This window comes from Molothrus ater, chromosome 18 (assembly GCF_012460135.2).
Source record: "Molothrus ater isolate BHLD 08-10-18 breed brown headed cowbird chromosome 18, BPBGC_Mater_1.1, whole genome shotgun sequence".
In the NCBI taxonomy this organism is placed as follows: Eukaryota; Metazoa; Chordata; class Aves; order Passeriformes; family Icteridae; genus Molothrus; species Molothrus ater.
In genome coordinates, this window is record NC_050495.2 from 10806124 (window position 1) to 10833202 (window position 27079).

The 27079-nt window shown below is 47.3% G+C and overlaps 1 protein-coding gene across 5 annotated transcripts; it reads left to right on the plus strand.

Annotated features, from left to right (window-relative positions):
• Positions 1 to 26755, plus strand: CABP1 (calcium binding protein 1). 5 transcript variants are annotated; one of them, XM_036393270.2, is made up of 8 exons: positions 787 to 862; positions 13131 to 13379; positions 17892 to 18068; positions 21614 to 21644; positions 22302 to 22445; positions 23709 to 23818; positions 24247 to 24394; positions 26135 to 26755. In XM_036393270.2, exons 2-8 carry the CDS (start codon positions 13335 to 13337, stop codon positions 26158 to 26160), a joined length of 681 nt encoding a protein of 226 aa, XP_036249163.1. In that variant the 5' UTR covers positions 787 to 862; positions 13131 to 13334; the 3' UTR covers positions 26161 to 26755. The 5 variants fall into 5 exon arrangements, with proteins under 5 accessions (XP_036249162.1, XP_036249160.1, XP_036249163.1 ...); XM_036393271.2 differs by lacking the exon at positions 787 to 862 and adding an exon at positions 4054 to 4202; XM_036393267.2 differs by lacking the exon at positions 13131 to 13379 and having other exon boundaries at positions 14 to 862.
• The last annotated feature ends 324 nt before the right edge of the window (positions 26756 to 27079 follow it).

Genomic DNA, 27079 nt, shown 5'->3' on the forward strand with positions numbered 1-27079 from the left:
CCGGCGGGGGGAGGCCCCGGCTCACCTGGAGAGGCGGCGGAGGCGCGGAGGGTGGGGGGGCAGAGCCCCGGAGGGGGAGACGGTGCCCGCCAGCCCCCGCCGGAGCGCCCCTGCCGCGGCCTTTGTCTGCGCTGTCACATGGGCCGCGGTGCGGGATTTAAGCGGGTCTCCGCAGGACATGCCGTGAGCGGCGCGCCGCAGCCCTGCCCGCAGCGGCAGCGCTCCGCCCGGCCGGGGATGCGGCTCTAGCGGCCCCGCGATGAGCGGCTCCTCCATGGCGAAGAGCGAGTCCCGCACTTCGCTGCTGAAGGCGGCGGGGAGCCGGCGGGCGGCGGGCGGCCAACCCCAGCCCCGCGGCAGCCGCGTCCGGGACGGCAAAGGACAAGGCGGGCAGATGGGGAGGGAGCTGAGCCAGGAGCAGCTCCCCGGGGAGCCCAGTGCCCGCAGGCCGCTCTGCCACCCAGGCGCCCGGGAGGACGGAGCGAGGGGCGCGGGGAAGCTGTCACATGGACGGGGGGAGAGTCAGCCCGAGCCGGCGGAAGGAGGTCCAAGGAGAGGCAGCGGCAAGGAACCAGTGCGGACATCCAGGCAGCATCACCACCTCCCGCCGCACGCCAGCCACGGTCACCCCCAGGACCAGCATCAGCTCTCAGACAGGGATGGGGAGGAGGCAGAGGAGGACTTTTTCTTCAGTCACAGGCAGAGGTCCAGCAGAGAGTCCCTGAAGCTCTCGGAAGGCGCTTCACCTCTGTCCAAATCCAGCAGCAAGTGCTCCACCAAGTCCAGCGGCAGCGATCGGTCAGTGGAAGCGGATCCCCTCATCCAGCAGCTGCACCCCATGCTCAGCTCGGTCTTTGGCCAGGTAAGGGGCAAAGCGCCCCTCGCCACCCACCCCTCCCTCTCTTCCCACCCGCTTTCCCTCCGCGCCCCCTCCTCCTGCGGCTCACGGACCTTCGGCTCCTCGCTCCGGAGTCCCCGCGCCCCCGGGCACAGCCCGCAGCTGTAAATGCACTGCTTCCTGGCTGCCCCTGCCGAACTTCTCCCGGCGCTGCGGCACGGCCGGGGGCGCTGCGGGGTCGGCCCCGAGGAGGGCTCCGCGCCGGGGACGGGGCGCGGGTCAGAACCCCCGGCCCCGCCGGGCGCTGCGAGGGCGCTCTCGGTGGTGCTGACGGGGGAAGTGCCGGTGCTTTCCCTGTCACCGGGGGAAGTTGTGGCTCTGCCTGCTGAGGGTGAGAGTCAGAGAACCGGATTTTTAAAAGCTATTTACTTATTAGATTCTATCTCTCTGGCTCCCCGCCTTGCTTTGCTGTATTTGTTTACATCTCCTTATGGTACATTTCTGTACAATCAGCATATGAATCATTTCTGATGGCAGAAGCTGTCAGGAGAAGGTAGTGGGGAGGACGACAAAAAAAAATCCTGACCCAATTCCGAAGCCTTCCCAGTCACTGTGTTAGAATGGAACAGATGCTTTTGGTGTTTGCAAGCTCTTTTGGCACAAAGCTGTTGCTTTTAGCTGCTTTTGGTGGTGAAATTACCCAACACGGTTACCCTCTAAAAATGAAAAGGCAGAGGGAGACTAGCTTGAAATTTTCTTTTAGAAACATCTAGGGATGTTACTGGAAAATATAATCTCTGGGAAGATTAATGTAACTGCAATCTTCCAGAAGCACAGTTATAGGTATAAACCAGTAGCCTGGGTGGCTAAGTTCCATCCAGCCCTGGAAATGATCGATTAATCCAGAGTTATGATTTCTGGAGTTTGTTATCCAATGATGAGTCTTTTCTTTTTCCTGTCTTTTTTTTTTCCCTTCCCTTTTTTTTAATGAGTGTTTGGGATGCTTTGCAGGGAGCCATTCAGACTGGGATTATGGAGAAAATTAGAAAAAAATGTTGTAATTGGATGGAAGGAGGTGGTACACCCATATGTTTAATATGGGAGTGTTGTTGACTTCTGTTCATCTTGACTTCTCCAGATAAAAATCAAAGCACATCTGCTCTCTCCAAAGCACAACACTTTTCCATCCTCACTGGCAGTCTGCTGTTTAGGAATTTTACAGTTGTGTTTAACTTAAAACAAGTATTACCCTCCCTGTGCCAATGGTGCATCCAAAGTATAGATTAAAATTTTGTTGTGACAATAAGGCAGAGCCTGGTCAGCAGATTGATGCTCAACCAAGTTACAAAAAGCCATATTCCAGCACCAGGCTTTCAAATGCATGGTTTTGGCTCTGATTTATGCTGTAGTTCTGAACGAAGTGAAGATGTATCCAAGAAAAAATTTTAAGTCTATGGAGCTGTATGTCTCCAAAGCATCACAAATACAAATTCATGCCAGGTCTCCCACTCATGGAAACCCCTCTGATTTTGAGCTTAGTCCTTACCTGAACAGCACCTTTATTTTACCTGTTCTGCTGCTCGCATTCCAGTGTCAAAAGACAGTTCTGAAAGCTGTAAATGTAGCAAAATTTATCTGTGGTGTTCAACAATGCCCTTCACTGAAATGAGAGAGATACGATTATAATTTTCACTTTTTCACTGAGTACATTGCACCAGTGCTTACACGCACACACCAGCATCGTTCTTTTGGAGTGTAGTGTTATTTATTGCATTTTCTCTCTGTATTCATCTCTCACTTGCTTTCTTTGAAGTAACTGTGACAGAGTGAAAATTTACTGGAGATTTTAGGACTGACTTTTAGGACTGGGCTGTAGTAGATCTCCCTGTACAGGGGCAAGATGGGGAGCTATAATTTTTTATAATTTAGGATACACAAAGAGCTGGTTACATGAAATACGTGAAGCTTTTTTATTTTATTTTTTTTTTGGTAGTGATATCAAAATCCTGCGATGAATAAAGGCCCAGGTGTAAGTTGTATGGAAATTCTGTCATGGCACAGAATGATACAAATTTTGTTTCTGTGAATGAAGAAATAAATGCCCAGCATTGTGTAAAATGTGTGCAAAGGTTTGAAACAGGCAAGGACTTACACCTGTGGCAGGGTCATAGGTGCAGACATCTCCAGGGTTGCAGTCTGAGGCTGCAGGTTCTGTAACACATTGTGATTAGAAGACAGCAACAGCTCAGCAGATAATTCATTTAATATGAAAACTTCTTTCTAGCCCACACAGCCCAGTGTGAAACAGTTAGAACAGTAATTTTGCAGTACATAGGAGAGGAGCATAGTGATGTATATCACAGCAGCAGAGCACTGTGGTCCAGCAGCATCAGTTTATCTTGATCCAGCTCTACAGATGTGGAACATCATCACCCTGTTCCATGGTGGTGCAGTGATGTGGTCGCAGATGCAGACACTACAGTGGTACAGTAGATACACAGAAAAGATTGCAGAATGGAGAATGTCATTATTGCAGTAACAGCAAAAAGGAGCAGTTCAGGACTAGAGGGTTGTGTCTGAGGGAGACAGATTTGTAGCTGTGCAGAAAAAAAGACAGAGTGAAGGAAGAAGCGCCGTGTTTATATAACCAGCACAGCAATATAGTGCACTGTGGGTGTGTACTCCAGGAGAATGCTAAGATACTGCCAGGATACAGGATGCAGTGATATTTTATTAATTAGGCTTATGCTATATTGGTGCAGTGATGTTCTAATACCATTAAGCAGTAATACTCTTTTAGGATATTTTACCATTTTGTAATTGAGTGGTACACGAATTAAGAAAAGTAGGGTAGTGTAATGATGCATTAAGTATAAGCCAGGATGTCATCTTAGCCTAATGACATGTTTGCACACCAGCTCGGTGCAGCAGTTGCAGAAGAGCACCTGCTGTGGACTTTCTGCTGGGCTGGGATGCAGCGCGTGCAGCTCCGAGCGTCTGGAGAGCTGCACTGACAATGCAGTGGTGTGGTAACGCAGTCCTGGGGCACAGCAGAGATGTGATACTGGTGCCGTGTGGTAGGAGTTTGGCAGTGCACGGGTGTGATAATTGTGGAGATGTTGTAGCCTGACAGAAGAGTTTAGCAGTCTACTGATGTAGTAATACAATATTGCAGACAAGAGCCATTCTGTACAGCAGTGATCACTTCTGGTGTGATATTTGCAAAGGGCTGCACTGATCTGACAGCACCATCCCGCTGTAGCAGAAGGCAGCAAGTGAAGTATTACCACCATGCCACAGTTTTGGAAGCACAGCTGAGTTAGCAAGAGGACAACGCCACAGACTTACCTGGTGACAGTGCAGTGTGAGTACGGGCTGGTTTTATGCGGGACGGTGGGACAGCAGTGTTTTAAAGTGGCCCTGCAGTGGCAGAGGCTCAGTGCAGTGCGAGAGCAGTGCTGTGATTCACGGGTGTAGCTGGCAAGGGATGTGCGTATGATAGTGCAGCAAAGTGGGAAAATGGCAAGGAAAGGGAGCATGAGGAAGATGTTTCATGTGATTTTGGCCTGATAGGATAGTGTTGAAGTGGCCAAGTGGCAAAAGTGTGTTGTGAAGCATAAGGGAGCATGCTTATTACCCCTGCAGAGCAGAGAGTCCTGTAGTGTCTCTAGTGTGGCTACAGATCACCGTTCAGCAACAGAAGAGGAGTGGTGACCCCTCAGCAGCTGGGATGGCGGGGAGGTGGCAGCCTGGCAGCAAGACACAGTTTATTAATGTGACAACAGTAGCAAGAGCAGCACAGAGACCGGGACAGCAGTGCGGTGGCAGCAGGACCGCAGTGCAAGTTTTGTGGCATTCCTGGGGCAGCGGTGCAGTGGCTGCGGTGCCCATAGTGCAGCAGTGCCACAGTGATGTGGCTGCAGTGCCCATGGTGCAGCAGTGCCACGGTGATGTGGCTGCAGTGCCCATGGTGCAGCGGCCGCCTGGCACCTGGCTCACCACGGCTCTGTGCAGGGACTGCGGCACAGACAGCCACTGGTTCTCATTGCTTCATTCCTCCTGTGCCTCAGTGCTGGCCTAGCTGGCATCTTCAAGAGCAGCTTTTTCCGGGCATTTGCTATGCAATATTAATTTGTAAGCGATCCTGCCATGTGAGACCTGAACGTTTTCAGAGCCGTTTAGCTTTCACACCCTACCTGACTGTTAAATTTTTCAGTGAAGTGATTCCCCAACAGTTTTCTGTCAATTACCTCTGGTAGCATGGGGATCAAAGGGGTCAAACAATTGCCGTAGAGAATCATGAAATATTTACAGGGTTCTGCTGTTAGCACTGTGGCCAAAGGGGCTTTTGTATTTCTATTTGTACAGGGAGTTTAAAGCCTCTCCTGCACCATCTCCCATTCCTGCTTAAATGTCACTGTCCACATTACCATTAAAATAGGGAAGGAATCTTTCTGCATTTCCTGTGAAATTTTCCTTTTATTTTCCTGCTCCGTCCCTCTTTATTCTTGAGCTTTAGTTCTTAACAGGTTTTAATGGACCTTACAGCAAACTGGGATGACAGAAGTGGCCCCCTTTTGGCACAGAAAATGTGGAAAGCATGTGTGGAAAGCATGTCAAGAACATTCTCCTCTGACCAGCTGAGAGTGTGTAGGGAAAAGGTGCCTTGTCCAGCCTTTCTGGTCTTCTCATCTGCCAGATAACTTTGTTCCCTCCAATGTCTTTGGCTTCAGCTGATTCTAACAGGCATTTTGCCCAAGAGCAGTCACTGCATCAGGACCATTCTTGGAGATCCATCCGTGGAGAAGTAGGAAGCCCTGGCCAGTCCTGCCAGGGTAGAGTGGCTCCTGGCTTAGTAATGGAAGTTTTCAGCTGGCCCTGTGTATTAGTGAGGGAGGCCGCCATGGAAACTTTCATGTGTCACGCTGTGGGGTGGAGAGGTGAAGGTGAAAGGTCTGGGTTTCCAGGTGCTCACGTGCTGTGTTGTGCCTGTAAGGCAGGTGAAGCAGTGGCATGTCAGGGCTGGTGACAAACTGAGACAGTCTCTAACTAAACTGCTCATTAACACTGTTAAATCGGCACAGTAATTTGGGGTGAACAGACTTCTGGCTTAGCATGACTGACCGCCGAAGTGGTGCTGGTCCCATGGCGCGGTCTTGTCTCGTGTGGAGCACGGAGCGTGGGTGCACAGATTAGGAGGCAGAAAAACCCGGAGAAATGCCGGGTATCCTGCACCGACTTTTCCTCCGTGTTTTATGGCACCTCTGAATGTTTATACCGGCCCCAAAAGGGTCCCTTAGGGCACGGGCGGAGAGGGAAGGGAGTTCCCGTGGCCGCAGGGGACAGTCCCGCGGACAGACCGCAGTATTCCCTCTGTTGCTGCCCGTCCCGCCGGAGCTGCCGGGATCGATGCTGCGGGCCTGTCCCCCACACGCTCCGCCGCGGGGCTCCGGGACAGGGGGGCTACAGCGGGGCTGCGGCGGCCCCGGCCCGGGCTCCGGCGGCCCCGGCGCGCCCCCGCGCGGCCCCGCCGCCTCGGCCCGGGGCCCTTCCCCGCCGGCGGAGCCGCCTTGACACGGACCCGCCGCGCTCTGGGTTCCCGGGGCATGCTCTGTCCCTGGGCTGCCCGGTGAGTGGGTCAGAGCCGGGGACAGCCCCGCCGTTGCCGTGAAGTAGGTGAGAGCCGCTCCCAGCTGCGTGTTCACAGGGGTCCGGATACCTGCGTGGGGCCCGAACAGCCTGCCTGCTTCCATCCCTGCATGAGTTGCCACAGCCCATGTCCATGCATGTAGATTGACATAAAAAGCCTTCATATACATGTCTTGTCTATGTACACACAGCCTGCTCGTGCAGCCTCTGCTAAATCTTCTGTGTGGCTTCACAACCACCTCTGTACACGCTTATGCATTCCTGTGCTTAAAACATCGCTCGGCGTTTGTGTGCACACCTGCCTGCTGACACCTGCCACACCTTCCAAGGTACGTCTCATGTTTTTATATGTAATGAACTCAGACACAGAGAAACATTGTTCCACTTGAGCATATCCACTCAGTTCCCCCCTTTGCTCAGCTTGGAGAAAAGTTCATCACATTTATTGCTTGTAAAGAGCTTGAGGGATGTGAGCCAGACGTACAGAATCACTGAGGGGCAATGGATAAGCCTCCTGTCTACAGTAGGTCTGCCAGCAAACATTAATCTTTGCCAGTGATTTACTTTTTAAACAAATCTGTTTTAAAAGGCTATAGAAAGACATCAAAATAAAACCAAGCTAAAAGAACATTCATTAAATATTCTGTTCATGAAATATACAGCAGCATGATCTAATGCACTGAAATACACAAACCTTCTGGTTAGATTCAGTTTATCTTTTGAGAGGAAAAAAAAGCTTTCAATAATAAATTAATCATCCTTTATATAAGTCCACTGTCCATTTTGTTAAGCTTTACCACCTTGATTTTTGTTTCATGCAATCCTGGGTTTCAACACAATGTCAGGGAAGTTTAGCTTTAGATGTAGTGGCTGGGCTGCCGGTTGTCAGCTGAATTAGCTGTGATTCTTTGTAGCATTCCAGCTTCAGTAACTGTTTTTCCCTGATGCGTCCATGAGTGGTATTGATTTCCAATAACAAGCAGCTATATGGTGTGCATTCAGTAAAAGATGTCTAGCTAACTTTGGGCTCTGTTTCAATAATCCTCTGACATTCCTGTGACCTTAGAGAGCAGCAGCAGTGTCCATGAACCTGGGTAATCCTTCAGTCAAATGCTCCACTTAAAAATAAAGAGAAAGAACTGTCCTAGCTATGGTCATATTTAGATTTTTAGTAGCTTTCTGCACCAGCATAAGACCATGAACTCAGTGCTATCCATGAATGAAGACATTAGCAATATTCTAATATTTCTTCCACCCATTCCTCCCCTAGAGTACTTTGCATCTTGCAACCATCCTTGGAAGGAATACATAGCATTGTTTCATCCCACTCAGGCAAAATACATTCTCTACATATGGAAGGAAACAGGCAGTGGTGTAACATTGGGAAGCATAATGTCACAACAGCTGAAGGCAGGAAGTAGAAAAACGCCAGCAACCTCAATGTGTTCTGCTGAAATAAACCACAAATTGTGTAGATACTTTGGGACCAGTTGTGTTGAGGCATAGTCGGAGACTTGGGATACACAGTTTGGCCTTTTTAAAGGTGCTGTCAGATCCTTACTCAAATTAGAAGTGAGGCAGATCTCTGTTTTAGGGTGGCAAATCTCACATAATGCTGAGGGTTGGTTTGGACTATTTTGTTGATATTGGTTTCCAGGCCTCTGCTCATCTGATGATCAGCCACATTTTCAGTAGCACCTCAGTGTGCCAGCTAAACAGTGAGCCCCTGTCCCTCTTGTTTCCAAAGAGGTGAGAGAGCCAGGCAGAATTAGCTGCTTTTGCAGTAGTCACAGTTGGATGGAGTGCAACAAAATTCCCATATTCTGGAGCAAAGACAAGGAACCACGTAAGGTTTATTTTAAACAACCTCTGTGCTCCATATACATGACAAATCCTCACAGCAGCTTCTGAGCTGTCAAGTTTGTACTTGTCTTTTTGTAGCCCATTGATGATCTTTAGGATCATCATCAGCAAATATCCACAGTACATTGTGGTCTGGGCAACGCATCTCCTGTGTGGGAACTTGGAAGTTGGACTAATGCAAAATCCTTGGATCAGATCTGCAGGGAAGGTGTCAGGAGAAAGCACGTTCCCATCTATTTTCATCTGATGCAAAATGAAGGCAGCTATTTACAGACAGAGCTGTTCTAAACAGAAGTTGACAGGCAGTCCAGGCTTTGTTACCTTGAGAGAAATAGAAAATATCCTCGGTTTTTTTAATAAACATTCTGTTGTTTGTGATTGATTATGATCCAATTGCTCTACGGAGGAGAATATTATGCACAGCATGAGTCAGCAACACTTTCCTCCTGGAACAGATGACAGCAAAGAAAGTTCCCAAACTCTCTGCAGAATTCCTTTCCCTAGATGAGAACCTGGACTGCATCCACCAGTACCTGCTTGTGCCTCCCCTTGAGGTGGACCTGTACTTGTCTGACTGGCATGTGGAACCATCCAAGGTTCATTTGAGGTTAGAAGACACAACTCAATGTGCAGCAAAAGCACGTGGGAGCTGATGCAGAAGAAGAAACAGCAATCAGTCACAGAAGTTCATAGTGCCAGAGCATGTTCCAGTGGTTGGGAGCTTCAAAATCAGGTCCTTGACAGAACTGGCAACAGGAGGATGTTGCCCACTCCAAATGGTTGGGCTCATCTGAGGTCGTTCAGTAGACAAGACAGTTTCTGTAAAACTATACATTTCTGTAAAATACAGATCTGTAGCCACCAGATAAAGGGTTATTGGGAGCAGATTTGAAAGCTACTAATCCATGTGTGCACTTTCCACTCTGGTGTAGGAAAAAGTACAACAAAAATTCCTGCCCTGTTAGGATAAATAAAGTAAGGGGATATATTTTAATATACTAAATGTTTAAAGCATTTAATGGGCTCTTGGTAGAACTATGGACTTCAGTGAAAAGCTACTAGGAAAGAGTTTCCCCTGCTTTACTATACAATACCCATTACCTACTGACATTGCCCTGTAGCAGTATTTATGTTGTGTTCAGAACAATAATGTAATGTTCCAGCACATGAAGAACTGTGCACTGAAACAGGCCTAGCATCTGAACAGTCCCCATACAAATCCATACTTCCACTGAAAATTTTTGCCAAGCAAAGCTACAGTTTGATAAGTAGTCACATGTTTTGGATTGATTTTGTTTTTTCTGTTGTGTCTGTTGGATATTTGCTGCCACTAGATAAAGCTTCTGGCACCTGCCAAATGATTAGCTATGAGGAGTTCCAACATTTTCCTATGAAATGAGCATTTCTGCCAAAGGTGCCAGCCCAAAGCACAGTACTGCTGCTTTTTAAAGTATCCAGACATATTAAACCACCTAAATCATTCCTTGTTCAATGCCAAGTCAGCCAGCCTTCTCCCTTCCATGTGTTCAGGTCAGTCAGTGTGCCAAATGCTTCTTTCCCATGGGCTGACACCTTGCTCTGTGCCAAGCTGCATCCCTTGAGGTCTCTGCTCTCCACCTGGGACCTTGGGAGAAAGGGAGGGATGGATGAACAGCAGCAAGACTTGCATTTCACAAAGTTCTTACAGATTTTTAGAAAGTTTACAACAGAGACACAGACCTTAAAAGAACAGTGTGATTGCCACAAAGAACTGTGTGGGAAAACCAGTATACATGCATGTGCAGCCCTCCCACATGCATACTGACTACCCCAGATATAGGCATACCCACAGATCAGCACCTACACAGAAATGTTTCTGACACACTTATTCTCAGCATCCTGTTCTCTTACAGCAGCGTCAGTTGGAGGAAGGGAGAAAATATGTTCCTTCTAACCTAATCTTCTAATGACCTTTCTGCCAACTCCACTTTCCTTGCCTATCTTTAAGCTACCTGTGGTGGTGATGGGAACAAGATCCCAATGTAGAGAGATTTTCCTCCTCAGAGCTCAGCAGGGGCTGTCTGCTAGATTGTGATGTCCTGCCCAGTTGCTCTTAAGAGAGTCAGAGTAAATAAGGAGATAAAAAAATTGCTTATGATTGCATCTCTTGGGCCTCTTGCAGCTCCTCTAGAGTTCTTACAGAGTCGAAGGATTGTGTCTGTGCTGTAAACCTGGTGCACATGGGCTCCCATTCCCTCTTCCCTTCCTGGACTGCGAATTCCCTGCCAAGCCTGGCAGGAGGTCTCAGCCCTCTCACTCTGCCCTGCACGTTTCCTACAAGTGCCTGTAACTGGAGGGAAGAAAAGCTGGAGAGAAGGCAAACACAGTGATGGCTGTGGCTGGCTCTGAATGCTCTGGTACAAACCAGTATTTAGAGGGTCACCATCTCATTGAGAGGCTTTTAGAGCTCAGTAAGACACACTCTACAGCTGTATTCCAAAGCTATTCCCACAATAGTCTGGGAACTGTGATGGATTTTTCTGGCAGGAGATGTCTGACTCCCTTTCTTTCCCTCTCTCTGGGACAATGTGGGAGATGGGCACTTCTCAGTTGCAGGGTGTTCCTGGCCTCCATGCTTCCTGTCAGGGAGAGATTCATTAGCAGCAGAAAGGCAATTCTCTCTCCTCTCTGCTCTGGAATTGAAGTCATTTGTCTCAGGAAGGAGCCCAGGCGCCTCACTCGCTGTGTGGCAGCTTCTGCTCAAGGGAGACAAGCACTTCGTCAATAAACAAGGAGCCTGGGGAATGGCTCCGGCTGACAGAGGACATTATTAATGACTGGCACTTTGTCAGAGGGTAGATCAGCCTCCCATTAGCTGCCTTAAGAGGGAAAAGAGAAATAGGGCCAAAGATGGAAGCCTGAGAGCAGCTGCGAGTTTCAGCACCTTCCTGCAAAGACCCCACTGCAAGGCCCAGGGCTGGCACAGCCCCCAAGGAGTGACTGTATTTTTCCTCAGCATCTCCTGATGAGGGAGACAGGCCCAACTCAAGAAGAGTTTTGCTTTCCACCCCAGCATGGGTGGGCTCTGCTATGGAGGTCTTCCCTCTGTCCCCCTCTCAGTCTGCCCTAGGTACAAGGGGCAGACAAAGAGTGTTTTCCAGCATGTTCTGCTGCAGCTTTTTGTTTTGGAGAGCCTGTGGACCTTTGTGCAGCTCCTACCAACATCATCTAATGAAGAAAGCATTCAGGGAATCTGAGAGGAGGCTGAACCACTGCCTTCAGTCTTGGGAAGCTGCAAGTACAAGGAAGAGCAAGAAGCACCATTCCCTATGGCCATGCACTTCTGTCTGTGACTAACTGGAGAAGCTGCAGACTTTTGTCATACTTAGACTCCTAGACTCATCTCCTTAGGTGGAAGAAGCCTCTAAGCTCTAAAGCAACTGTTGAGTCACCTTAGAATCATACTTAATTTGCCACAGCACCATCAGGGTGGAAGGAGAAATCCCTGCTTTGTTTTGACATTGACAGTTCATCCTTTGTCCTACAGCCCTAGAGCTGCCAGGAGAGCAAGTTCTTGGCTCCTTCACAAAAAGCATGTGGTGCAAGTCCTCAGCCTATGGAGCAGGTCTTTGTAGAAGCTTTTGTTTGGAACTACACTTGCAAACAAAGATGTGAAATCTTTCATCTCAACACCAGAGTGTCCAAGCAGCCTGCTGCATATCAGGGTGTAAGATCAGTGTCATCCTGGTCCTTATCTCTTCATACTTCTTATCACTGTGGAGCTGCAGCTGTGGTGCCTTCAGAGCTAAAGGTGCATTCACAATCCTGCTCAGATACTGTTGCCTGAGTGTGATTATGTGGTTTTTATTCAATTTAAATCTCTTTTCAGACTGAATGCTCTTATGCTCAGTCTGAGATCAGGAAAAAATATATTGGGAACTCATCCCTTTTCTTTCAGAGATTATTCTACACTACAGGCATAAAATCCAAAGTTTAGAGCCAGCTCTAGGTTCAGGTGCCTCTTATTTATTCCAAGACTTGGGCTCTTGCAAATGAAATGGATGGATCTGACATCAAAATTCTTTGATTCACATTATCTAACCTGAGGCTGTTTAGATTTAAGATTCGGGTTGAGCCCATCTTTGGCAGACTTGTACTGGTTAAACTGCCAATTGATTTTTACTTGCAGAAAGCTGGAAAAACTTTACTGCAAGACTGGCTCAACATCTCTCCCTTGTGGTTAAATATTGCTGTCCTGGGGCTGAGAGTGTTGTAGGGTCCCAGGACTGCTGTTTCCAGGCTTGCTTCTGCTGTGACAGAATAAAAATCAGACACTTCTAGGTCTGCTGATATTTATAAGCTAAAACAGGTCCCACCCAGATAAATTGGTCCATTTCTGCTCTGAAAGGAGCTGTGGTCTGCTCCAAGCCCCTAAGTGGATTGCCTTCTGGCCAGCCTAGGGCTGTGGTGATTGAAAAGCCAAGAGGAGTTAGAAGGGGGGTGGGTAGGGATGCAGTGTTTAGAGGCTGTGTGGACCCAAACTAGCTAGATTCACAGAACTCATCACTGAAATCACTTCTTGCATTGCCTCTCTGTTTTAATTCTCCCTGAAACAGCCCTCTCCTATGAGTGAAACAATCTTGCCTGCAGATTGAGGGGGGTGGGAGGGATTTGAACATTAATCTGATGTAGATTATACATCCGCCTCCCTCTCTCCCCCCTTCTCACTCACTCTCTCTCTCTCCCTCTCTTTCTGTCTGTTTCTCTCCCCTCCCTCTCCTTCCTGCTTCATCTCTTCAAGAAAGTGAACATAAAGTAAAATACGGAGAGAGAGAGGCAGAGAGAGAAAAAGCTCCCTGAAGAGGGAAAGCCCCAGCAGCCAGTAGCTGTTTGGATTTGCCTGGTGCTGCCTTTCTTGCTTTGCTCCCAAGGAATACCTTTAATGGGATCAATTGCTTCAGTTCCTTTATAACCAAGTCCACCGGAAAGGCAGCCTCAACATATTATGGGCAACTGTGTGAAGTCTCCTCTGAGAAACCTCTCTAAAAAGGTATGTTCCCTGAACTGAATCAATCCAGCCCTGCTTCTTGGGATGGGTGACACTCTGGGCAGATGAGAATGGGAGGTGGGAGAAACACAGAGATGAGTATGAAGGGTTCAGCTTCTTCACCAGACTTTTTCTGTAAGAGCTGCTCATGCAAGTGCAGCCAGTAGAGCCCAGGATGCTCAGAGCCATACTATGTATAAATAAATGTGTGTGTAGGCTCGTGTCCTGCTCACTGTGTGTGTACAGCTCTCCTCTGAGTACGTGCAAGCATGTGCTTGTTGATGTGCACAGTGTGCTGGCACACTCCTGTCAGGGCAGGACTGAGCTTGTGCTTGTGCTTGAGTAATCATGTGTGGCATGGGTGTAGGGACATAAATGCATGTATACATGAAGGGTCATGTGTCTGTACATGTTACCATTGTGTGTAAGAGTATGCACACCTATGGGCCCATCTGAGGTACCTGTGTGTCCTTAGCTCTTTACATCTCTGCACAGGCACCCTGAATGCCTGAGCAGGTTTGCTGTGAGTGCAGAAGGCATTTCTGTGTATCACACACATGCCCTTGCTTGTATGGCACTGTGTGTGCTCACCTGCTGGTGCATGTCCTCACAGAAGTCTGTGTGTAGACATGCACATGTTTTTTATGTCTATCTATCCTTGCATATGAAACAATTAGTTTTAGTATGTGTTTTGGGTACAAAAGCATGTTTTTCTCTCTGTTCTGCTTGTCCATGCATCTGTTTGTGAGTGGATACACTGGGCCATGGCTGTGTGTTTGTGCATCATGTTGCACATCAGCGTGGCCAATGTGTCTCCATGCTTGGGCCAGCTGGACTTTGTGAGCTGCCACATGTATCAGTTAGGCTTCAGCCCACAGCCTACTCTGTGCTGAGGTTTTGCAGTGGTCCTGGGACAAACTAGATTCAGGAATAATTCTGCAGTTATGGACTGGGTTGAAATGGGAATGACATGCCCCAGAAACATTTCTTGTTTGACTGAGGAAGACCTTACAGCACTGTGTACCTGTCAGCCACACAGTTCTCACTTGGCATTGCTGCAAATCTAATAGCTCAGCAAAAAGCTATGCAGTTCATTCTCCATAAATGATAAAGTTGTGCTGATCATCCAAAGAATTGCAATGAGATGCTGCCTCTGTGGAGACCTTGACAGCAGTGAAATGCCACTGCCATCAAGATGCTTTATCCAGGAGAGCTTGCCACCTGGGAAAGCTTCTCTGCAAGGCAGCTGTCTGGGAGAGAGAGGACCTCCATCGTAGAGTTTCTTTTGGCTGCATTTTGGCCTCTTCTGTATAGAAACACAATTTGCTTGTTATCTTGGCTGTTGTAAACAAAGCCAGTAATGGCACAGTGCTGCTGTGGGGGAGCTGGGATACTTGATGAGGGAATTCATCACCAAGCAGTTAGGCAGTGCTGAGACCAGTCCTAGGTCAGGGTGACCTGCAGGGAGATGTAGAAGTAGCTGAGGTTCACCCAAATGTTGCACATATGAAAAACCAACTTGCTTGCTTGTAGGTCGCCTTCAACTTGGAATAAAAGGAGTTGTCTGCAGCTGTACAAGGCGATAGCAATTAAAGTCTGACAGGTAGCCAGGCTGCTTGAATCGAAATAGATTCAAGAACCTGTAAATTGTGTTGTCAGTCTTTGAGGTAATTTATGCTTTTATTCCTAAAAGCTGCTTTGAATATCTCACCTTGTGCCTAGTTACAAGGCCTGGGATGTCAGGACTGCAGAGAAAAAGTTGTGAAGCTGAATCAGAGAATTTCTCAGGCATCACTCTAGTGAGCTATGAAATAAGGCACTCATCCTGACAGGTCCTGGTACTCTGCCACTCTTTTCATTGCAACACACGTGATTATACTGGAGACTTTGCAGATCAGTCTTAACATTGCCCAACTTCACTTGGCTGTTATATGATCCCAGTCATTTTTCTCAGATTTTACTTTGAGCAAACTCATGTTGCTGAAACGTTAAAGAGGAGGGACTGCAGACAACACGTGTGGAAGCTGCTCTTGGGTGACAGTCTGAACTCTTTGAATACATGATTTCAACCCAAAATTTGGGATTCACTTCTGGGTACCAGGTGGCTTGGTCTAGATCTGGATGACACCAGGGTACCTTGCTTGTTCAGGCTGTGACTCCCTGTCTGTTGTTGGAAGCTTCAGTTTCTTGCTGTCACGTTGTGCCCCCAAGTGATTGTGGAAGCCATCCCAGCTGCTTTTCCCTCCAAGAGATACTGCAGCTGGGATCGAGGCCCCTGTTGGCTTGCTGTTCTGCAAAGTCCCTCTGACACTCAGACTGGAAATGAAGTGAATCCTGGTGTGCTTCTGCTGTGCAGAAATTAAAAGCCTTGGCATCCAGGTCCCTCACTTTACCACAGCTCTCTATCACTTTGGCCATCTCTAGATCAACCAGGTCTCTTCCCACTCCATAATCTGCTGGTCTGACACAGCCAAGGGCTGGACTTGGCCAGGAAGGTTAGTGGTCCTTTCCTAAGAAGGGACTGGGAAAGCCTGATCTCCCCAGTCCTATTCTTGCATTTTCTTTGTCATGCATACTGCTGTTTCCCCTGTAATGGGTGGCTGATGTTCTTTGCCCCATACCAATATCACAGCTCCCTTGCCCTCTCTTCTGCGATGTAGAAGGAGCATGGTGAAGGGAACTTGAGTGGATATTTGCAGGAGAACCTGTGAGACTGCTGGCAGAGGGAACATTGAATGCCATAAATCCTGCCTGCAGTGACAGTGCAGGGCAGAGAGCCTTGCTGAGCTGTTCACCTTGGTATTCTGGCACTGCAGCAGTTGTCTGGTCACAGTCCTCAGTGGCTTTTGGCAACTGTTTTGTCAAACTGGCAACCTCTATCGAGACAGAAAAATAATGGGATGACTATTATGAGGTACTGCTGTATAGCTTGGTAATAAACTATTGACTGGAAATGTCAGCAAACAAACATTTGGGGCTGTGGGGTTTTGCATCCTTCATGTGGCTTCACTGGAATTAAACACTGATGTGGGGTATTTAAGTGATTCATATTATTTGGTATATTAAACTGAAAAATGTGACAGGAAATAAAGCTAATAATTTTGAAAATACATTGCACTGATGTCACAAAGCTGTGTAGCTCAACACAGATGTCTTGACATTTAGCTGAGCTAGTAATATGCCATTCGTGGATGGATGCTCATCTTTCAGTTTTCTAAGGACAAGTGTCCTATGTGTCAGAATTAATCAGAGACCAATTCCTTTCTCAGCCACGGCTGCAATGAAAATGCTTTTCTGCTTTATCATTTTCTTTCTCCCTGGCTTGCTTTTTGAGTTATTTTTGTTTTGATGCTTGATATTCACATGACATTATACATGAGCAGATTGGTGTAAGACTGTGTACAAAAAGGCAAATTACAAACCATGCATGCAATGTAATAGCACATGACAGACACAGCAAGTAGATACAATAGTCTCAGACAAGTGTGAATGGGGGGTGTTTGTGTCTGGTCTTTTAGCCTGAAAATTTACCTCGGGCTTTCAGGAAAGGGTTAATAGAGACAATGACAAGTGACAGAGCTTCTCTGATCACCCCTGGGAACGCTGGCTGTAAAAGTAGAATCATTCCTGAAGAGGAATCTAATGTATGATTAATGTTTATTCTGTAAAACCAAGGGTCCTGTGGGTTGTGTTGGCTTTTTATAGCTGCATGGGAATATCAGGATAAGAGGTTTTTTGCAGAGCCAGGGAAATGCATTTCTATAAAAGGAAAGCAGCGCCTCCTTATAAAATCCAGTGCTGGATTCTGTTCTGGAGCCTTAGCTTAGCAGGACGTGTGCACTTAGAAAATGTGCAAATGCAAACACTCAAAAATGTTGTGCCCGTGTCTGATCTCCACTTTGGGACTGTCAATGATTAAAAGAGGCCAAGGCAGTAAGTGCCTCAAACCCTGAGGATGTAACTAATTAGTAGCTGCACAAGGCAGCGTGAGCCTGCAGTTGGCAGGGCCACCTGATGCTGTAAATGGTCTTCTGAAAACGTGATCAAGCGTGTGATGCTGTGTGAGCCTGTGCAGTGGCTTTGTGCAGCTCTGCCGGGTCTCCTGGGGATGCCCTGGCAGGTTTGCCCGGGGCACGGGCTGGCACACGTACTGTTAAGTTGGGATGTGCTTGTCCTTTGCAGCTCATTCAAGGCAGTGTTAACTCCGGGGCTGACTGTGGGAGTGTGGCACTTTGGGCCGTGCCTGGGTAGATGTGAGCAGTGCTGAGAGTTTGATGTCATTTCAAAGAGAAATTCTCGTGGTTGGTTGTTATTTCAGCTTTTGAAAGTGAACTCCTGGACTTACTGCTTCTGTACAAATCCGAATAGGCCGGTGGGGGGGACGCAGTGTGCACCAGATGAAAGAAATTTAGCAATTATATCTCTGCGAGGCGGTTCAGTAAAACTTCAGAGGAACGAGATGGGGAGGTAACGTCCTCTGTTGTGTTGTTTGCTTGCTGCTGGTTGGCTGGGAAGATCCGCCATGACGAGAAGACGAGCTATAAAGCTGTCCAGACGAGCGAAGAGGGGTCGTCGGCTGGCGAGTACCAGGGTCCGCTCATGGTGCTGGCCCAGAACTGCGCCGTCATGCACAACCTGCTGGGGCCAGCATGCATCTTCCTGAGGAAGGGCTTCGCAGAAAACAGGCAGCCTGTACGTAAGTTACACCCAGCGGGGCGAGACACGCACAAAGCCACGTGGACGCGAGTCGGGGATGCGGAGCCGCCCCCGTGCTCCGTCTGCGTGCAGCTCTGTAACTCCCAGCCCTGGATCTCGAGTGCAGCTCCAAGTGCAGATACAGTCCCAGGCAAATGTCTAACCTGAAGGATGTGCAGATATCCTTGTGCCTAAACACCAAGAAAGGAGGATTCTAAACTTGCAGCTATGGAAAATAGATTCGAGTCTACACTCGAGTAGCCATAATCACATGAACTCATGAAAACGGTTTTAGGACTTCAGGACTTGCATAATCATATGGACTCCGGAAGAGTCCAGTGCTCAAAGCTGTTATTCCAGCAAGACACCCATCTCTCATTCCCAGGCTCGGATTAGCATTTAAAGCCTAAATAGCCAGTTAAATGCAAATCAGGGCATCTGTATTGGGAACAAGCTGTCCATATTTGATACTGTTCCTATCAGTTCACAGTGAGCACACTAGTACCAGCAGATATAAGCAGACAGCTGCCTCCTCACAGATACCCAGACACAATCTCTTGTGCACTGGCATACCCAGCCTGACACTGCAGCAATCCCAGCCAGTTAAACTGAGGAACATCAGGCTTTCCTTATATTTGCAAATAGTGCCAGGCTACCAAATGTTATTACCCTCCCACATGGAGAGAAAGAAATAGCAAAACCACTTCCATTCATTCAGTCACACCTATCGTAACTAGGTGCTCATATGCATCCAATGTATGCATTTTTATACAAAAAATAAAAATATGTGCTTGTATTTATGCACCCCAATATCGTATCTTTACAAGAACTAAAACATATTTTTGCCCCATAACATTCTACTTCCACAATTACATGAATTTAAAGACAAACAAAATTTAATATGATTAACAAACCTTTTATGGATATGTATTAGTGAATATGTGCATTGTCAGATATTCACCCAGTGCCTTCCATGTTCTTGTGGTGAAACAAAGCTTACCCCAATTGCCTCAGAACCAGAGGTTTATTGCCTCTGTAAGAAACCTCTGCTTTACTTGTGTGTTGATACGGTCATCTACAGCTGTAGGAGACATGTAGGTCTTTATTTCGGAAACCTCTGCTTCAACCAACAACTCAAAAAAGAGTAATTATTTGTCATTATTGATCAAAAGGCTTTTGTTCTTCCTAACCTTCAGCCACTGCGTGATCACACAGTCCCTGTGCCAGGTCACTAAAACATGAAACACACTCTTGCACAAGTACACTTGCTGACCTGCACAGAGCCACCTGTGACAGGAGATAGGTCCAGCTCCCTAGTGGACAGCTGGACAAGTGTCCATCCTGCTTAGGCCATGGAAGCTCACTGTACCCTGAGAGGTCTCCAAAATAGGATTAGCGATGTCTCTAAGTACCCTGATGTAGAATAAGTGCATCTAATACAAAGCTTTACTTTTACTGACTCTCTAGGCCAACAGGATTTCTTGGGCATAGAACAGAAATAAATGAGAGTAAGACCATTAAGTATAATGGACTCAGAGGGGGTCACCTCTGCTCATATCTAGGATCTTAACTCTTGGAATAGTTTTATTCCTCTTCCCATATGTTCTCCGAAAGCTTTAGAGTGATTCAGCCCATTTTATCCCAAGCAATTTTACTCCTTAATCATTTTAGGGGATCTTTCAAATTTAAAACAAAAAACCTCTTCCTGATGTTAGTTATCACTTGAGTCAGATTTTTGGAGGGACATAAACCCTCCCCCTCCTTCTGCATTTGCAGTATCTGGCAAATGAAAATTCTTTGGTGTGCAAAATTAGTGCTGAAGCCCCCACTTCTGACAGGTGTCACCAATGTCAGTTACAATGTGGTCTTCAGTGATGGAGGAGGAGGAGGGGGAGGAGGAGGAGGAAGAGGATGGTCTTGTGAGGACTGTATTGATGGAGGGCCTGGGTCCTACCCTGGCCACTGTCACAAGACAGCAGCTACCGTGGGTGAGTCATGGCACCCTTTGCACTGCAGTGCTGGCACTCACAGCTCTGCACCTGCACCTGCTGTGCACCCAGCCTCTATCTCCAGGGATCAGTGTTTGCACTCCATGGAATAAAGTGCACAAGGTGCTGGAACTGATTGTGGGTGGTTTTCTTCTGTTATTTTATCTAAGGCAGGAGGGCAATTATGCCTCCTGCATCCGGTCTGAGGAGATTGAATTGCTTTATTACTTGGTATTGATGAAAGCAGAACAAATGGGATGACATGTTTGAAAATACCAGGTCTGTGAAGGATGAAACAGCAGAGCCAGCACGCTCTGACAGTTCCATCCAGCACAGAGATGCCTCTGGGAAGGTTATGAGTGGCAAGCTGGTCATTTCTCTGGCACAGCCCACTTCTGCACAGACGTAAACCAGTGTGTGTCCTAGTTTGCTATGCACTCCGAGCAGCTGCCATTAGAGTTTCCAGAGGAGCCTGTGGTTAAATAGCAAAGGATCTTCCTTCTCAAACTGATCAAAGGCACCGTCTCCAGGCACATGGGGTGAGGCTGGAGGACACCTGGAAGGCAAGGAGAAACTCCCCACAGTTGAGGGGAAAAGCCGAGAGTGAGACGACAAAAGAGATCGCGTTTCTGTGTTTCCAAATTCTCAGATGTTTTGGATTTGCCTGGGAACCATGAGAGGAATTAGAAAGGGCATTTAAACCAGAAAGCAGTGCATTTCCATGCTCATCTCTTCTTCCTGGTGCAGTGTTGGAGCTTTCCTATACTCTTATATCCTCCCCCTTCTTCCAAGAAATTCAAATTGGATGTTTGAAGTTGCAGTGTTTCCTGAACATGGTGAATCCTTGTCCTGTTTCATTTGTGGATGACCTTGATAATGTATATGTTGTGTGTCTGCCTTCATGACTGGTTTCAAAATGCTTGTATATGGAGTTGAGGCTGGGGGGAAGGGGGAAGTTACTACCTTTTTGTGGGGACAGATTGTAGGAGATGTCACTGAGACATTGACTGTGAGAGACCTCATGGCTGTTGCTGTCCTGCCAGGAGGACAGAGATCAAGCAGTGATCTGAGCAGATGATAGTCTAGACCTGCTGGTTACAAGGACTGCTTCCAGCTGCTTTGATCTGTGTGTATCAGCAGGAATGGCAGTAGAAATACAATCCAGAGGAGATCATAACTGCCACAGGGACAGTCTCTGCTCCAGAACTTGGTGCTGGGGAATGATGAAGCAGCCAATAATACCATCAGTGGGGAGGCCACAAATCTTGCTGTGTTGGTCCAGGTCTATTCTGTTCAGGGACCACCTGTCATCCCCCTGTCCACCAGATGAGAGGGAGAGGGCTTGCAGAGAAATGTGTGCAGGTTAACACCCCTCTCTTTGGGAAGGAAAGCTGGGAAGCCTTCCTAGGTAGATGGTATTAAACATGTCATCACCTTCTTGTTTCTTCTCTCACTTTCTGGCTTGTTCCAGAACCCTTTGTACCAACAAGTGCTATTTTGAAACTATTTTGTGGCCAACAAATGTCTTTAACAGAATATGTTCTCTTTTTGCAGGATAGAGAACTGCGTCCAGAAGAAATTGAAGGTAAAATTTGTTGTTCCTTCTTTGTCCTCTTTCTCCCTGCCCAGTGAAAATCTTTTGGCTGGCCCTTTCATGGTGGCCCCCACGGGTTAAAATTATTTGGGGCAAATCAAGGGAGATGATTACTGGAATAATCCCAGTAACAGAAATAATGTATAAAACTGAAAGAGTTCTGACTGTAAGGAATTTGCATCCATTCCATATTCTTCAGGGTGAGAGGATAAGTAAGTAATGGGATATTGGCTGTTAGGGAACTGCTGTCCCTCCAGCTCCCACAGAAAGTGTTGTGGGGCATGATACTATAATATGGCTCCAAGGAAGCTGGTTTACCTGCTAATCCCTACAGTGAGGGGTGTATAATAGACTGCAGAGGTAAATGTTGGAAAAACTTACTAGTTTCTTTAGGAAGCACAGTTCAGCAATGAAATGTTTGTGACACTCGTAGTCCAAGCAAGCTTTCCTGCCAGGAATGGGCCAGCAGCACTGCTGACAGAAGAGCTTAACTTTGCTGCAGTCATTGCCTCATGTAGGGAGATCTGGTGGGAAAATACTGAGTATCTTAGAGAGTCTGCCTTCATAAAGTGCTGTTTATTCTGGGGAGTTTTCTTGGAAAAGGTATTTCAAGCTGTCACTGACAATATTGTTCTTCCTTTCCTGCAGAATTAAGAGAAGCCTTTAAGGAGTTTGATAAAGACAAGGATGGGTTTATTAACTGCAGGGACCTGGGGAACTGCATGCGGACCATGGGCTACATGCCCACTGAGATGGAGCTAATAGAGCTATCCCAGCAGATCAACATGAACTGTGAGTAACACACACCCAGCTGTACCTGCCTGTTGCTGCTGTGCCCTGCATCATTGCCTCAGGCTTTCTTGGTCTCTGGCTGCCTCTTTTCCTTTGGAGTTTTCCCCTCTCTTCTTTGGTTCTGATTTTCGCTTCTTATCATCTCTCCTGTTTGTTTGTGGTACCTAAAGTCAATGCCTTTGTTTTTGCTTATCAAAGGGGCTGTGTGGACTGTACTGTATATGGGAACAGTGAGTGGAAGGGTTGTCCTTCATGCTTATGTTGTCAGCTGTAAAACTGCCCTTAGTGTGTGCAGGCACTGGTGCACAGCTTCTGTGTGTTGTCACATTGAAGCTGTTGTCAGATGGTATCTGACTGAAGAGCAAGCCTGGGAAGATGGGGATGCTTCATTTAGATGGGTGATGGATGGGCTGTTGGTGTGTGGTGGTTTTTTGTGTATCTGTTGTGTGCCTGGGGATGGGCTGTGAGCGAGCTGTGCTGGCAGTGTCAGATGGGAGCATCTGCTGCAGTCATGGAAAGATGTGACAAATGCATCTGATTCACTGTAACTGTGTTTGTGACCCTTGTCTTTCACCATTGTTTTTGTCAGCTCTCATCTGTGGCAGTGCAGGGTATCACCCTCAGCCAGGTGGGGAGAGGCATATTTAGTGCATGTTATTTCTGACACAGGATTATGTTAAAAGGACAAAGTACTTGGTCAAGGGAAGGAGAACAGCTGTGACATATGCAACCAGTCACACACAAAAGCAGCTGATAACCCTGGCACACAAGTGCTTGGGAATTTGAGAGTGTTGCTGACAGCTCTCAGGGCACTAACAAGTAAAAGAACTAATACAATGAATAAACAGTTGGACATACATTAGCTGCTGTAATGGAGCAGGACTGCACCAGTGCTGCAGGGCAGTGCCCAGGCTCTGCAGGGATGTCGTGCTGTGCCCTTGCTGTGCCCTTTGGCACAGGCATAGCAGAGTGTTGCTGTAAGCACTAGAACGATCAAGCCTCTGATACATACTGTGTGATGCAATAAGGGTGTGACAGTCCATGGCAGCCTAGGATGGAATAACTTGGGCTCATTCTGCCCAGCCCACAATCCAGAAAATACAGGGCTAAACTACCTCTCCTTTTACTTCCACTGTCCCACACCTTCTGTGCTTTGCTTCCTGGAGGGCCAAGCGCTCTCTGGGGCACAAAGAAATGCAAAGTGAGTGCTGGTCTTGGCTAACTTATGGAGTTCTTACACACAATCTTTCATTTTGTCCCAAGTGGGTGGCCATGTGGATTTTGAAGATTTTGTTGAGCTGATGGGACCAAAACTTCTAGCAGAGACTGCAGACATGATTGGTGTAAAAGAACTCCGTGATGCCTTCAGAGAGGTGAGTGATCCTTTCCGCGTGCTCCCAGAGAGGTGAGCAACACAAGACAGGATAGAGAGAAGACTCACTGGAGAAGAGAAGAGAAGAGAGGAGGAGAGAGCAGCACAGTGGAAGATCTAGAAAGAGCCCAGTCAGGCATGGAATAAAGGAAGAGCCCAGTCAGGCATGGAATAAAGGAAGAGCAGAGAACATTGCTAAGATAAGGGAACTCTTGAGGCAAGGAAAAGAAAAGCTGGTGCAGACAGAGCATTTGCAAGGTTTTCTGAGGAGGAAAGACAGACTGGATACAAAAGAGGAAAAGGAGAGACATGGAAGGAATGGAGAAAATACAGAGCGCTTAGGAGCAAGGCAGTACAAAAACCAGTCCAGAGCAAGATCTGTTTCCATTAATTGTATTTCCCCTGCTGGTATTTTTCATGTACTTGCAGTTTGACACCAATGGAGATGGGGAGATCAGCACCAGTGAGCTGCGAGAAGCCATGAAGAAACTGCTAGGGCAGCAGGTGGGTCACCGGGATATCGAAGAGATCATCCGGGACGTGGATCTGAACGGAGATGGGCGTGTTGATTTTGAAGGTGAGAAGGGATCAATGCTCGCTGTCCATCTCCCCTGGAGTGAGTCAGAGTTTCAGATCAGAAGCTGAAGTGGAAGACTTGCATGCTCAGGGCCCATGGTTCTGAAGTATGGAGAAAAAATAACTTCATTTTCTCAGTCAGATGAATTGTTCATTTGTGTATCATTTCTTGCTGCATCTCAGTTGCCATTGGGTCTCCATAATTCTAGCATGGTAAGAGATAGAATCTGTTATACAGAAACAGATCCTGGTGCACACATGCTGTGCCTGCCATGGTTTTAGGGGCATTTTCCTTTCTTTAAATCTATTGCAAGAGCTGTGGGGTGGCTGAATTGCTTTGGAGAATGCATTGCATCTTTCATTTCCTCTGGCTCACCTTTGTTATATGCCTTTATAGAGAATTTGTTTCTGGACCTTTATGCCAGAAGATGGTCATGTGCCAGCTGTGCTCACTTATACTGCAGATATCTGATCCCTAGGTGTCATGTTAAATCCTAGAGATAATTAATTTCTTCTCACACTTTTCATGCCAGAAGGATTTTGAAAAATAAGAGTGGTTAGGCTTCTATCCTAGCCATTAGCTGTGGCAGGAGCAATATTAATAGAGCCCAGGGTTTCTGGCAAGGAAGCAGTTGATATCAGACAGCTAAGAAGATATAAGAGCTGGAAGGGTGTGAGAGTGTGGCAGGCTGCTTTTTTCCCTGGTAGAAATCCAGATGTCCCTTTACAGTAAGGGTGAAGTACTTGAACTATGAAATTAAAGTAAAATTGACATAATTTTTTTGGCTCAGTGTATTCCTGGGTCTCCTACATTACAAGGCATCTCAGTCCTCAGGATTACTGAAGCCTCTGAGGGCTTTGAAAATATTAGAATACCACCAGTATCTTCCTAGAAAGTATCTGGTAGCTGCAGTTGTTCTAATGCACTGGCTGATTACATGACAGAAGCTCTCCTTGTTTCCCACAGCTAAATTATGTTAGACAGCTAAAATACATGAAATGCTATCCCAGTATCAATTTCTCTGTGAGTTAGCACTTTAGTTGTCAGAGGACACCTCTATCAATGGAAAAGGAGAAGTCAAGGGGGGTAATTTCCACTGCCCTCTTCTTTGCAGAGTCATTAGTTCCTCAGCAATTCAAGTGCCGAATGAAAACACATTTATATTTGATGGCATTTACACTCAATTTGAACAACTGCAATTGACTTCACAAACTGCAGGGTAGTCAAGAAATAGATCCAGGGTATCCTTACAGTTAACATGTATCTTTAAAAACAAGAAGTCCCTTAAAGTAAGCTTTTCTCTGCAAGAACGCCAGTATAGATACTGGCACAACTCTCATGCTCTCCCACACTGGTATCTCTGTGAAGTGGCAAGCTTACTAAGAAATCATACTGTGTTCCCAAAACTGCATATCAAGGTTCCCTGAAGTTACAGTGAAGGGAGACAATGCTGGCTGTAGTGTTGCACAAAGAGTTGCTTGTGCAAACAAGACCGTAGGTGGTTGGGAAGGAGTCCAAGGCAATGAACTGACCTGCTGGAGGGATCTTATCACCATATCTAATGCAAGGATTAAAGCCCACGTTGTGTGAGCTCTCAGGGCCAATCTCAGAGTGCACAGGCTTTGCTGGCAGCCTGGGGACTCCAGGTCTCACCCTGGCTGCTGTCTCCAGTGGATGAGAGCTGGGCTGAGGACCATGGATACCTTCTGGTTCAGGGCTCTCTTGTGTTGTTGGTTGCAGAGTTTGTTCGCATGATGTCCCGTTGAAGATTATTCTCAGCTAAAGAAGAATCAGCACCTTAGAGAGGGCAGAAGAGGACCTAGCTGGAGCATCTAGCCCCGATGTTCCTACGTGAAGGTTTATCGGCTGGCTGCAATTAGGACATTGCAAGATGACCTGCTGCTCCTCCCTCATGGTGGTCCCCATGCCCCTCCACCCTTTCACACTGTGAAAGACTTGCAACTTCCTACAACTGGAACCATTCCTTGAAGAAGATTGCAGGAAACTGCAGAGCCAGGACTTGCCATGATGCTTTCATGGGATATTTGCAACTTTAGACTCCTCCTCCCCAGCTTTATTCTCCCACCAGCTGCTGCAAAGCAAAAGCAGGAGAAATCCTCTTGGCTTGGTGGATGAGAGCAAAGCCATTGGGACTGGTGGCAGCCTCAGGGCGTGCTCTGCACTTCTTGGTTTCCCTTGGTGAACCGTGTCTGTGTTTGCTGTCTCAGTGTGTGTCTGTCTGTGTGGAGTTATTTATGCTTCCCCAACACTTATTTGCATCTCCTGTGGTTATGTTTACCAAGAGCAAATTCAAATATATGTCTTGTGGGGGGAAAGTGATAAATATGCACGTTGAAATGATGTGGAGCCTGGATGTCCCTGTGAGAGGTGGTGACCGTGCTGGGGGAGAAGGGCTTGGGCAGATCCACACCCCAGGGTCTGCACCAGGATCCAGAGGCAAGTCCTTGCTGCAGAAAGGGGAGTCAGTGCTGGCCACTAAGTCTGTGTCAGGACTCTGCCCTCCCTCCCACTGTCCCCATGGCCAAGGGGCATGGAGGTGCCTCACAGTGAGGGCAGTGCAAAGGGTCCCCATCCACTGGCATGGGCACAGGTGAGAGCCCCTGCAGTATTGTGGGAAGGAGCAATGGGAGAAAGGGCCCAGAGGGGAGCTGGGTGGGAAGGGGA

What these genes read in the sequence shown, in the direction of transcription:
- CABP1 (XM_036393267.2), top strand. Translation starts at nt 260, where the DNA reads ATGAGCGGCTCCTCCATGGCGAAGAGCGAGTCCCGCACTTCGCTGCTG. An exon ending in TCAGCTCGGTCTTTGGCCAG is followed by an intron (nt 863 to 17,891) that starts GTAAGGGGCAAA and finishes TTGGCTGGGAAG; the next exon opens with ATCCGCCATGACGAGAAGAC. An exon ending in TCCGTGATGCCTTCAGAGAG is followed by an intron (nt 23,819 to 24,246) that starts GTGAGTGATCCT and finishes ATGTACTTGCAG; the next exon opens with TTTGACACCAATGGAGATGG.